This window comes from Staurois parvus, unplaced genomic scaffold (assembly GCF_062004578.1).
Source record: "Staurois parvus isolate SC_StPar_1 unplaced genomic scaffold, SC_StPar_1.0 ptg000251l, whole genome shotgun sequence".
In the NCBI taxonomy this organism is placed as follows: domain Eukaryota; kingdom Metazoa; phylum Chordata; class Amphibia; order Anura; family Ranidae; genus Staurois; species Staurois parvus.
In genome coordinates, this window is record NW_028318047.1 from 5,665,791 (window position 1) to 5,679,645 (window position 13,855).

The 13,855-nt window shown below is 41.1% G+C and overlaps 1 protein-coding gene across 3 annotated transcripts in view; it reads left to right on the forward strand.

The window, feature by feature from the left end:
- PCBP3 (poly(rC) binding protein 3) overlaps window positions 1-13,855 on the forward strand; it is a 99,523-nt gene that overhangs the window by 49,547 nt on the left and 36,121 nt on the right. For all 3 annotated transcript variants that reach the window (XM_089680862.1, XM_089680863.1, XM_089680864.1), the window contains exons 5-7: window positions 4,558-4,590; window positions 5,589-5,705; window positions 9,695-9,826. In XM_089680862.1, the coding sequence (XP_089536988.1) occupies window positions 4,558-4,590; window positions 5,589-5,705; window positions 9,695-9,826 (282 nt within the window). The remainder of the gene's footprint in view (window positions 1-4,557; window positions 4,591-5,588; window positions 5,706-9,694; window positions 9,827-13,855) is intronic.

Consider the following 13,855-nt stretch of genomic DNA (forward strand, 5'->3'; position numbering starts at 1 on the left):
ATGTTTGAAAAGCTTTATTGCATTATTACCTATTTCCTACTTAGCACAGCAAATGAAGCTTGACCTTTGTGGCCTTTATTTGTGCAAAACATACAACTCTTGTGAATAATTAAATGTCATTTCTGCAGTGATTCACTGCATAATGGTTTAGCTCCATCGTCTCTGTCATTTTTCGTGGTCTTTTGCTGTATCATTTTCTGTGGTCATCCCCACCGCAAGAATATGATGGTATGGTGGTATATTTTATCTATAGTATGAATTTACATTGAATTTTTCTTATGCAATGATGCTGGATTATTGCTCTTCAGGGAGTTTATTTTACAATGAACGTATACACTTTCAATTCATTCATTACCTTAACAAGCAAAACGACAACCTCTACAAGCAGAAAAAATGCTACAGTGTGAAAAGTAAGTTAGAAGCTACAAAGGGTTTCACCACCCTCTCATAATTTAAGCGGAGTTCCAGACATTTTTGTGTTTATTAAAAGTCATCAGCTACACAAACTGTAACTGCTGACTTTTAATAAACACACACTTACCTGTGGTAGAGAACAAAACCAGAGTGCACCAACCTTGCGCATTACCTTAGTAGGCAATAAATACATTTATTAACAAAGAGATATACTCACAAGAGTAGATATATAAAAGGCATATAACATCCAAGTACGAAGCACTGGGTTAGGAGACACGTGCGAATCCCATCAAAATGGGAGAGAGACTCTCAGGGTCAAGTTGACGCGTTTCGAGGGGGGTTCCCTGGAGCTGGAGCTCTCCTCCACTGTCACCTTTTTATTTCTTGGCAGTGATTTTAAGGGTAGAGTTAAAAAAAAACATGTTATACTTACCTGCTCTGTGCAATGGCTTTGCACAGAGCATCCCCAAACCTCTTCTTCTCGGGTCCCCTGCTGGTGTTCCTGGCTCCTCCTTATCTCCGAGACCCCCATAGCAAGCCGCTTGTTCTGGGGGCACTTATGTATGCTCACTCCCAAGCCCCTCTCTGAGTGTCCCTTCTTCCTCAGAGCTCATTCGCAGGTGTCTCCTAAACCAGTGTTTTGTACTTGGATGTTATATGCCTTTTATATTGCTTATCTTGTGAGTATATCTCTTTGTTAATAAATGTATTTATTGCCTACTGAGGTAATGCGCAAGATTGGTGCGCTCTGTTTTTGTTCTCTACCACAGTCTGTATCAAGCTTCCCCAGCTTTTTTGCTAGAGCTGCACAATCTTTGATCAGTGTTGGATGAACTTTACAATTTCAAATCATATACTGTCCGATCGGCCTTCCTCTGATCTGGGTCCCTGAGCGCAGGAGGTGTTGGATTTGTGTCTACACACTTACTTGTCCCAGAGTCCAGCGATGTTCTCACCCGCTTTGTCCCTTCGTCGCGGCAAACTGAGCTAGCAGTAGGAACGGGTACCTGTTAAAAACAGGTATCAGCTCCCCCCTCTCCCCCAAAAGGTGCCAAATATGACAGTGGAGGGGGGAGGAGGCTTTTGAGTGCAACTCCTCTTTAACATTCAGGACCCGATGCAAATGAAGAATTCCAATCAAAATACTATCCTGCAATCAACTTTATTGAGCTACGAAACTGTGCACCACCTACCTGGGCTTCTCCCTGTACTGTGTTTCACTCAGCAAGAGCTTAATCATTATGTATGAAATCTCAGCTTAACCACTTGCCCTCCAGAGAATTTAGCCCACTTCCTGACCAGGCCATTTTTTGCGATTTGGCGCTGCGTTAGTTTAACTGACAATTGCGCGGTTATGCAACACTGCACCCAAATGAAATTTATTTCCTTTTTTCCCATAAATGGAGCTTTATTTCAGTGGTATTTGACCACCTATGCATTTTTTATTTTTTGCGCTATAAAAAAAAAAAGACCAACAATTTTGAGAAAAAAAAAACATTTTATTTGCTATTAAACATGTCCAGTAAAAAAAAATTTAAAATACACTGATACAGTGATCAGTGCTAATAAAAAGCACTGACACTGTACTAATGACACTGGGCAGGAAGGGGTTAACATCTGGGTCAATCAAAGGATTAACTGTGTGCTTCACTGTGTAAACACACTGCTTTGTATGGCTCTGCTATGCAGAGCCATACAAAGCAGTGTGCAGGTGCTGATAGGGGAGAGATCTGTTATTTACATACAGGTCTCTCCCTGTACTTGGCAATCACCGGGTGGGGAATCACTGGCCGGGACCCAGTGATCGACAGCTGAAGCCGCCAATGGCAGTGTAGGTATGTGCGTGCCCCCTACCTGAAAATGCGAAATCATGTATATATACATGATTTTGTGCAGCCCTGCCACCATGTAGCAGTATTTTTGCTATAGGGCGGCGGGAAAGCGGCTAAAGTAAAATTCAAGCCTCAGTCTAACTAATCTTAAAAATGTTCCCTCCCCCCACTTAACACCTATACTGACTAACCTATGTAAAAAAGATATGTATACTTACCCATTTTCAGCCTGCTCTGGCCTGGTCACATGATCTGGCTCCACTGTGTCAGCCAGTGGTGGCTGCAGGGGAGTGGAAGGAGCACCAACACTGGATGGCCATAAGAGCCAACAGGTGACATCACTGCTTCCAGGCATTCCCAGGTATTGTTGAGTGATCTTTTCTCTCCTTTGCAGCCACTGTTGGCTAACATAGGGGAGATCACTTGACCAGGCTGGAGCAGGCTAAAAATAGGTAAGTGTCTATAATAGGTAGGTGAAAATAGGTAAGTCTTTCTTACACAGGTTAGTCAGCATATGTGTTAGGAGGTGGGAGAGAGCATTTTTAAAGTTAGCCTGGTTATCTTGGAATTTTACTTTAATATAGGTGATATTAAAGTAAAAGTAAAGTTATGTGGGGTGGTAATTGGGATGCAGTCCACATGTATTCAGTTGTATTGTGTGCGGTTATGGCTGGGGATGAATTGCAGTAAAAGCCTAATACTTAGGAAACCAAATTCAGAGGAGACTGACCTATGTTGTTAGGTCAATTTAAATGCAAATAATGCTTAAAGTGGAATTTAACTGTATCTGAGCAACACAAACTGAAAGCTTTATCTCCCTGAGAAATCACTTTGAAAAACACCCCCCCTGGCATTTTAGCCACCGCCATTTTAATGTAGTTCTTCTTCATTAACCACTTGACAAGCGAGCTATAGGCGAATGACGTCTACAGCGTGGTTGTCTAGTTCTGGGAGGGCATCATATGACGTCCTCCAAAACTGCGCCTCCCACACGTCCCCTAGGGCATGCACCCGGAAAGCTCTGTGATCGCTGTGTCCATCAGACACAGCTGATCACATGATATGGTAAAGGGCCAATCACACACCCTTTTACCACATGATCAGCTGTGTCCAGTGACACAGCTGATCACAATGTAAGTGTTCTGAGCCCCCACCTATGCCAGCGTGTCCAGGAGCAGCAGAGTTTTGGCATAGAAAACTCTTGATGTGTGTAGGCACTCTAATGCTAGGTGCATTTAGCTCTTGAGCATTAATTCATTTCAATGGCTAGAATAAATTATGATTCTGGCCAGTGAAATGAATTTACGCCCAGGAGCTTGATGCGCATAAATGCACTTAAAGGCGTTCCAACTTTTTTTCTGACAAAACTCTGCTACCAGGAGGAAAGGAGAAGTGGCCAGAGGTCCAGTATGCATGAGGCCTTATTTTGTTTGAACAAACTGCCTCTTCTAATCCCCAACTGATTGCAGAAATTATATGTGTAGCATTACTTTAATACTTTAAATCTGTTATTTATTTGCTTTCTGTTGTCTAAAGCAAATTACAACAGAGAAAGGTGAGATAATACATTGTATGCCAGTGGTCCACAAACTGTCCTTTGATTGCCTCCATATGGCCCTTGGGACATGATTCCTTCCACTGGCACCAATGATTAGACACTATTTCTTGTTATTTCTTCCACTTACACAAACGATGGAGAATAATTCCCCCCCACTGACAATGACAATGGAGCAAAATTCTTCTCACACACTTGTCACCAACATTGGGCACAATAGCTCACACTGTCACCATTGATGGTGCACCTTTCCTCCAACTTACACCAATGATGGAGCATTATTCCTCCCTCTAACACAAATGACAGGACATCATTCCTCCCACAGATACAAATGATGATCTACAATTCTTCAACTGATACAAATGATGAGACACACTTTCTCCAATTAACAACAACAATGGGGCATTATTCCTCTGAGTGGTGGCAATGAAGGAGCAATATCCTCCCACTGATGCCAATAGGGCACTATTCCTTCCACTGACACCAACGGTGATGTGCTCTTTTTCTCACTGACACTGATGAAATGGCATTATTTCTCTTCCCACTTGATCACAGACACTAGAATTTTTTTTGCTCCTACTGACTTCAAACCTGGAGCGTTTTTGGTGCCCCCATTGTATACCAATGAAAAGCTATTGCAAATCTTTGTGCGTCTTATCACCACCTAGTGGTAAAACAAGTTATTTGTGCAAAGAAGGATGTTAAACCTGAATATTATAGAATTAACTATCCTATTTTGTTTTGATTTTTTTTTAGAAAGGAGAAACTGTGAAGAAAATGAGGGAAGAGGTAAGTAACACCATAAGATATTTTACATAATATATAAGGGTATATACAAGCACAGTCCCCATTGTGTCCCACTGCCTACATACATGCAGTTTGCATAATTTATTATAAAAATAAATAAATAGTGAAATGCTTTCAATAAATAAATAGAAATACCCAATACAAATAGTGAACGTGGATAAGGATGACTGAAAATATAAATATATAAATAATATAAAATCATGAATCAAATAAATCAGTGAATGCACAAATTTGCAATAAATATAACCTCTCTTAAAAAGTTTAGTGCAATATTAATAAATCATCATAAAAGATTGTGAAAGTATGAACATTCAATAAATCAAGTTCCATACACCATCCAATTCCCATGCAATCTGAACTAAAATTCCAATTTCTTCACAAATAAGATAGGCTTTAATATGCATGCTATGCACACCCAGGTGCCCTTCACCCCACCTTATAGGTGTCTGCTCACCTTATCTGTAGGACCCCCACTGCAGTATAAGGAGGTCAACTGTGCTCATTTAAATACATTTTTTATTTTTTATTAAAAGAGTTAAAATTAAACTCACATATATATCAGCAGATAAAGGCGGCATATCACAAAAACATTTTCAAAGATAGCATCAAGACTCCGCCCAACATGATGGCGCCACTGCTTGACTGACGTGTTGCACCATAATTGCCTTTCTTAAGGCTCATAATTTGGTACTACATTTCCTTTAAGTCTAAGATAAAATCTTGCTCCCCATTGGAGCATCGCTTGCATTAATCTAGAGAAAAAGTGTTAGAGATTATAACAGTAATTTTAACTTTGCTGTTTTTTTTGCCTTCCTCTGGATCAGCTGTGGGTATAGGATTATAACTTTATTTTTTATGGTTGAACTGGATGGACTTTTGTCTTTTTTTCAGCCAGACTAACTATGTAACTATATAACTTGTTGAATGTTACTAATGTTATCATGGTAATAATGATATAATGATGATTTTCTTTTTTATAGAGTGGAGCTCGAATTAACATTTCAGAAGGGAACTGTCCAGAAAGGATTGTTACAATAACTGGACCAACAGATGCTATATTTAAGGCCTTTGCTATGATTGCTTATAAATTTGAAGAGGTATTTCTTTCCAATTACTATTAACAGCATACAGGTCTCAAATATTGGGCCAGGGTATAGTATGAGTTTTCATATTTGTAAACAAAAACACATTCAATTTTGTCTATGTAGTCCAAATAATGTACAGTATGTATAATTATGTTTGGTATATAAAATAATAAAGTAAAACATATATAATAATAATAAATTACTTTCTTTAAATGTAAGTTTAACTGTAAGTTCAATGTATTTTGGGAAGTAATATTTTGCCTGCCATCATCTGTAAAAAGCTTTATTCTGGACTGGAATATTGTATTGTTTATGAAAATGAATTTTCGCAGCTCAAGCAAATCACACATAGGGCTCTTACACTCTTAAAACAGAGTTCCACCCAAAAGGGGAAGCTCTGCTTGTCTGCCCCCCCCCTCTGCTGCCACATTTGGCTGGGGTGAACTGACCTGGAAGTTTGCCCCCCCCCCTTTCCCCAACAGCCTTCACAGCCGACAGAACAACACTCCACAGGTCCCCGAAGACTGCGGCCCACTCACAAAGCACAGCATGCTTTGTGGATGTGCAGTAGGGAACCAGCTGTGAAGCCACAAGGTTTCACTGGCGGTTTCCGTTAGTCAAGATGTCAGATTAAAGAATCGGCTCGGGTGAGAACACCGCTGGATGCTTGGACAGGTAAGTGACCTAATATTAAAAGTCAGCAGCTGCAGTATTTGTATTGTAGCTTCTGACTTTTATTTTTTTTTTTAGGGGAAGGTGGGGGACGGCATTCCCCTATGTAAGGTAGCCTATTACTGTGTGTGTGTATGCTTGAATCTCAGAATGACATTGTGTCATGCATTTTGAAAATGTGTAACTATCATTGAGAATGTAAACCAACTCTGTGTATGAGGGCCCCCCTGATTCTGAAGGGCCCCCCAAGGTCTAAATCTGGCCCTAGTCTGCCCTGCTTTTGTTCATCTGTCTTTGATCCCTGTTCTGGATCACTTTCTGATTCTTTGGACTTTCAGCCTACACTATCAGCCCTAGATTTGGTTTTCTGTTTTGGAAAACGCCTGTTGGACAACTTAGACTCAGTACCGTTGCTTCTGTAGAAGACTAACAAAGCCTGAATTTATAGAGAACCTGCTGAGCACTCTATTATTCCAACTTATCTGTCCTTCCTCTTGTCATTTCAGTTTCGCAAGCTTGACAATACGGCAAGCTGACCTATGTCTGGGCTTAATACACCCAATGGTTACAGAACTCTTGGTTTTTCTCCTTACATCATGCATAGCTGCCAACATTTTAAAGAAATTTTTAGGGACACTTTTTTTTCCTGTATGTTCAGAAAGACAGTGTAGGTGGAGCAGTATGTTAATTAGGGGTGGGGCCTTCATTTATGGGTGTGCCCAACTTGAAAAAGAAGGTGCCAAACAATGGGTGTGGTTTAAATTATGCTAAATATTGAGTATGGCTTAAAGGGGTTGTGGTTAAACAGAGTCTGAGATTTTCTTGGGCTCTCCCATGCAATTTTGCTCTCTACCCCAACATTCCAAAAAACAAATAAACACACACATAGACAGACTTATTTTAAAAAAACTTAATAATGTAAACATAAAGAACTGGTCCACACTAACTGATTGGTTGCTAGAGGTTACAGCACATCATTACCGCTCACTGATTGGTTCCTAGAGGTTACTGCAGTTAGTACAGGACTATGGTCAGAGACTGCAGGAGTAGTATAGAAGAGGGTCAGAAACTGCAGGCACAGTACAGGAGAGGGTCAGAAACTGCAGGCATAGTACAGGAGAGGGTCAGAGACTGCAGGTGTAATACAAGACTGTTGCAGAGACTGCAGGAATAGTACAGGAAATGGTCAGAGACTGCAGGAGTAGTACAGGAGAGGGTCAGAGACTGCAGGCATAGTACAGGAGATGGTCAGAGACTGCAGGCATAGTACAGGAGAGGGTCAGAGACTGCAGGAGTAATACAAGACTGTGTCAGAGACTGCAGGAGTAGTACAGGAAATTGTCAGAGACTGCAGGAGTAGTACAGGAGAGGGTCAGAGACTGCAGGCATAGTACAGGAGATGGTCAGAGACTGCAGGCATAGTACAGGAGAGGGTCAGAGACTGCAGGAGTACCACAGGAGAGGGTCAGAGACTGCAGACGTACCACAGGAGAGGGTCCGAGTTTTTACATGATGTCCTGCCATTGCTCAGTCCCGGCCAGTGTCCCAGAAATCTGAGATCAGGACAAGGACACCGCAGATAGAGCAGTTGAAAAAAAGAAAAACTTTCCTGTTGCCATTTGCTATGCGGGAAGGGAGCAGCGGCAGACTGGGGACTATTTTTTTCATTTTCAGGTCCGGCAGACTAATATGCAGCACAGAGCCTCCTGTGAATTAAACTAATATCCTTTTCTACATCAATCCGCTGGGCCAATTTGGCGGATTGATACAAAAGTGGCTGGGAGTTTAGTTTATTATTAAGAAACAGCGGCACTGCAGATTAGTAATCCTTGACAGTTAGCAACTATGCATTATGTTTTCTGAATTCAGTCTTGCTATCTCCAGCTAGGTACAATCAGGTTTTTTACAAAGAAGTAACAACAAATGTATGCATTGGCTGCGTTATGTAGGTGGCATAGTCACCAGATGAATAACAATTTAAAAGAGAGTAAAAAATATGCCTGTGGACTAATGATTGCATAATAAGTGTGATAGTATTAGCTCTATCCTACATATTACACTGAAGAATGTACCAGAGACATTCTCCACATTTCATTTTTCTGCTTCCTTTGCAAGAGGGAATGATATCAAGTAACAACAGTGAATAGGCTAAACAAGTACACAAGTACAAACGGTTAGAGGCAAGCTTTATATTGGCACAGTGCTACTCCAGGGTAGCAGAGGGGGAATTAATGGATCAAGATGTATTTATTTTACCAAGGTTTTAACAAAATGATTACAGAGTGGGCCCAAGGATCCCTTGACGATTGGAATTCAGATGTGTTTCTATAGTAAATTTAACAATACAGTACAGTCAGGGGCAGACTGACAACTCATGGGGCCCCCGGGCAATAGGGGATCATGGGGCCCCTGTGTCCTTGCCCAAACTCAAAAAAGCCTATGAAAAGGTACCAGGGGCATCTCCTGGGGCCCCCTACTGACCCCAGGCCCTCGGGCAGTGCCCGAGTTTCCAAATGGTCAGTCCGCCCTTAAGTACAGTAGGTTCACAGTGTTGACATTTACTCTACCAGCCCGATGTCTGTTCTGAAGGAGGATTTTGTTATTCTAACCTATTGATATATTTTAGGTAATAATGCCATCAGTATTTGTAAACATTTATTGTTTTTGATTGAATATGTGATTTGAATATGTTACCTTTTTCATTAATTTGCTAGAATTCTGCTTTCCATTATACCTCTACTGCGATATAGGTAGGAAACTGCCTTTAGAAGTGTACCCAAAGGTGCCGCCACATCCATTTAGTAATCTTCTAAAGAGCCCCAGCAGCTCTTTTCTGATAATACTGACTTTGTCTTGGAAGTTGGCACTTTGGTCTCTCTCTTTGAAGCAGTTCTTGGTTAGTGATGCCACCAATCACATTAAAGAACCAATAGTAAAGCATGGGAGACAAAAGTGTGGGAAAAACACAAATTTCCAAGTTGAATACGTGGATACCAATGCTGGGATATTTTTCAGACACATCTTCAAAATTACAGAACAAGCCCCGTTAGATGTGACTTACTATTACTAGATTTACCATAACCTTGATAAATGAGAACTTTCACTAGACATTCTAGTTAATGTCAATATTTGCTTATTATAGCACCCTAAATGTCAGGCTTCTCAGAGCACTGTAGAAGATTACTAATGGAAAGTGTTGGTACCTCTGCATTCTTGTATCGCTATTATGCTGCAGAGGGCAGTGTGACACCATCACTGAACATCATCTTCTAAATTTTACTACAGAACACAAAATCTTTATACTGGATTAAAGTATTCTTTGTTCCTAGGATATCATAAATTCAATGAGTAACAGCACTGCAACCAGCAAACCACCTGTCACTTTAAGGCTTGTGGTACCGGCAAGCCAGTGTGGCTCTTTGATCGGAAAAGGTGGATCCAAGATCAAAGAGATCAGAGAGGTTAGTGCACTTGGTGATTTGAAGGGCTCAACTGGGATAAAATAGCAGGTACCTTATATAAAAAAATGATTAATAATTATATTTGTAAAAGTTTCCATATGTAAAATAAATCTTGTAAATTGTGTGGTACTTTACATGTTATTCACATTTGCTTTAAAGGTAATGTATCCCACATTTCTACATCGTCAGTCATTTAAGGTTAGAAGAGGCTTATAAAAACTTGCCTCCAGTGTTCTTCATTAAAGTGGTAGTAAACTCTCTGGGAGAAGAAAAAACGTTTTCCCCTGCAAGACAAAGGCATAATGTGCTAGTATCAAACAAGGGTTTTGGCGCAGGTGGGGATAGAGATCAAGGTCCATATGTTAAAAGCCTATTAGGTAGTCCATAAAGGATCCAAAAGGGTATAGCTGACTCTGAATTAGTGGCCGCTGTCCCAGAGACCTCCTCCAGAATCACATGCTAACATTTTAACAAATTTAATAATTCAATGGCAATAAACACTTACAACATCTACAAGAACATGATCTAGCTGTGATTCTGTCCATCTCCTTTACTGGTCCCTGCTGACATCATTTCTGCCTAAGGCAAGCGTGTGTTCGATGCTGGCTCCGAGCAACTTCAGGGTTCCACAGTGTCTCCTGTCTGCCAGACACCACTTCCAGCTTGCCACAATGCCCAAGCGGACATTGGACCAGGACACAGAGGCTTTTTAACATTTTAAGAACATGTTCTAGCTCTTGTAAGTGTTTATTACTGCTGAATTATTAAATTATTACATTTCACTCTGCACTTAGATGGCGCTTCCTATTTTGTTTATATAATGTGCTATGCATCGCATATTAGCACATTATGCGAAACTTACCTTAAAACGAAGCCCTCCAGCCCTCCAAATTCCACGTTCGAGGGCTGTGGCAGCTTGAACAGCCAAGTTGCAATGACGTCACATCCACGCATGCATGCGGGAGACACTTTTTACAGCACACAGCTCTGAAAGAAGAGCACAGGCATGCCGTTCCTTCAGAGCGCATGCGCCGGTGCTCTACACAGGTAAATATCTCCTAAAAGGTGCACATTTAGGATATATTTACAGTACCTATAGGTAAGCCTTATCATAGGCTTACCCGTAGGTACAAGTGAAAAAACAGACTTTAATATCACTTTTAAAAATACTGAACATGATCACAATTTTTAAATGTACACATTCCTCTCCCTCTTATGGAAAAGCTAATAATTTTCATTCCATTTTTTACTGTTTTATTTATTTTCATGCTTCAAAGCAGTAGTTCCATTTTTCCAGCCTAGGACGGACCCTGCTTCTTTCAGAGATAGCTACATCATAGGAAGCAGGGTGTTACTAAGCTGCCAATGTGCAGCTTATGTGTGCATGCATGCGCACAAATGCCACGTGATGGTATAGTGGCAATCAGCCAGAAGATGGAAGCATTGTGCGCACATGCAGAAGACCTCTAGAATATGTGCACATGGCAGTCCCTGCCAGGTCTTAGATACATGGAAGGCACCAGCGGCGCACATGCACACATGCCATGGTTTTAAAGAAGGCAGCATGGAACAGGGGCCGGGGAGCCAATGCATTCAGTTGTTTAGTTCAACTGTAACTTTCTTCAGTTATAAACCCCCTGAAACTGTTCACTGCAAGACAATAGGAGTTTCACTGGCTCCTCAGTAAAGTCTATATGGGCATTATAGAGAATATGCAAACAGCAATTCTCTGGTGATTAGCAGGGCAGGAATTGAAAGGAATTCTCCTCAGTTGGGACACAGACAGCAATAGCTCCTGCCAGAGGCCAGACCAACGGTATATAATTATATACATATGTGTATATATATATATATATATATATATATATATATATATATATACAGTGAAGAAAATAAGTATTTGATTCCCTGCTGATTTTGAATGTTTGCCCACTCACAAAAAAATGACCAGTCTAAAAATGGAAATGTAGGTGTATTGTAACACTGAGAGACAGAATAGCAACAAAAAATTCAAAAGAAATGCATGTCTAACAAATTATGCCCTGATTTGTATGTTCATGAGGGAAATAAGTATTTGAAGCCCTTCACAAAACATGACTTACTATTTCGTGGCAAATCCCTTGTTGGCAATCACAGAGGTCAGATGTTTCCTGTAGTTGGCCACCAGGTTTTCACACATCTCAGGAAGGATTTTGGCCCACCCCTCTTGGCAGATCCTCTCCAAGTCTTTAAGGTTTGGTGGCTGACATTTGGCAACTCGAACTTTCAGCTCCCTCCACAGATTTTCAATCGGATTAGGGTCTGGAGACTGGCTAGGCCACTCAAGGACCTTAATGTGCTTCTTCTTGAGCCACTCCTTTGTTGCCTTGGCCGTGTGTTTTGGGTCATTGTTATGCTGGAAACAGCCATCCATGACCCATTTTCAATGCCCTGGCTGAGGGAAGAAGGTTCTCACCCATGATTTGACAGTATATTGCCCCGTCCATCATCCCTTTGATGCGGTGCAGTTGTCCTGTTCCATTAGCAGAAAAACACCCACAAACCAGAATGTTTTCACCACTATGTTTGACAGTTGGGATGGTGTTCTTGGGGTCATAATCAGCAGTCCTCCTCCTCCAAACACGGCGAGTTGAGTTGATGCCAAAGAGCTCGATTTTGGTCTCATCTGACCACAACACGTTCAACCAGTCCTCCTCTGCATCATTCAGATGTTCAGTGGCAAACTTCACATGTGCCTGAACATGAGCTTTCTTGAGCAGAGGGACCTTGCGGGCACTGCAGGATTTCAATCCTTGTCGGTGTAGTGTGTTACCAATTGTTTTCTTGGTGGCTGTGGTCCCAGCTGCCTGGAGATCATTGACAAGATCCTCACGCTTTGTTCTAGGATGTTTCCTCACTGTTCTCATGATCATTGACACTCCACGAGGTGAGATCTTGCATGGTGCACCAGACCCAGGGAGACTGATAATTGTTTTGTGTTTCTTCCTTTTGTGAATGATTGCACCAACTGTTGTCACCTTCTCACCAAGCTGCTAGGCGATAGTTTGGTAGCCCAGTCCAGCCTTGTGTAGGTCTACAGTCTTGTACCTGACATCCTCGGACAGCTCTTTGGTCTTTGCCATGGTGGAGAGTTTGGAATCTGATTGTTTGATTGCTCCTGTGAGCATTTCAAGGTCCTGGAATGGCCTAGCCAGTCTCCAGATCTCAACCCTATAGAAAACCTTTGGAGGGAGTTGAAAGTCCATTTTGCCCAGCGACAGCCCCAAAACATCACTTCTGTAGAGGAGACCTGCATGGAGGAATGGGCCAACATACCAGCAACAGTGTGTGCCAACCTTGTGAAGACTTACAGGAAACGTTTGACCTCTGTCATTGCCAACAAAGGATATATAACAAAGTATTGAGATGAACTATTGATATTGACCAAATACTTATTTTCCACCATAATTTGCAAATAAATTCTTTCCAAATCAGGCAATGTGATTGTCTGGATTTTTTTTCTCATTTTGTCTCTCATAGTTGAGGTCTACCTATGATGCCAATCACAGGCCTCTCTCATCTTTTTAAGTGGGAGAACTTGCACAATTGGTGGCTGACTAAATACTTTTTTGCCCCACTGTATGTGAGACAGTAAAACACATGAGACATCCCTTCTTTAGCCTTACGATACCTTAGGTTTGTGGAAAATCCTAGTGTGTAACCAATCGTCATCTTCAATTGTTTTAGTTTTCGAGGGGGGCAACTTTCTGACAGTTCCCATCAAGACAATTTTTGAACTCTAATGGTATTGTCTTGCGGTGCACAGCCTCAATGTATACTTAAAACATTCAATAAAAATGTATTGAAAAAAAACCTGCCAGGAAATGTATCCTTTTTTATATTCTATCCACAAACTAAAAAAAGTTTTTTTCTGGAGGCCTATTTCAATAGCTCTTTTACATAAACTGCTTAGATTCTATGATCACTTGAAAATTTGCTTGTTAATGGCAGATATGGAAAGTATTGGTTAGTGAGGCCATCCACCATATT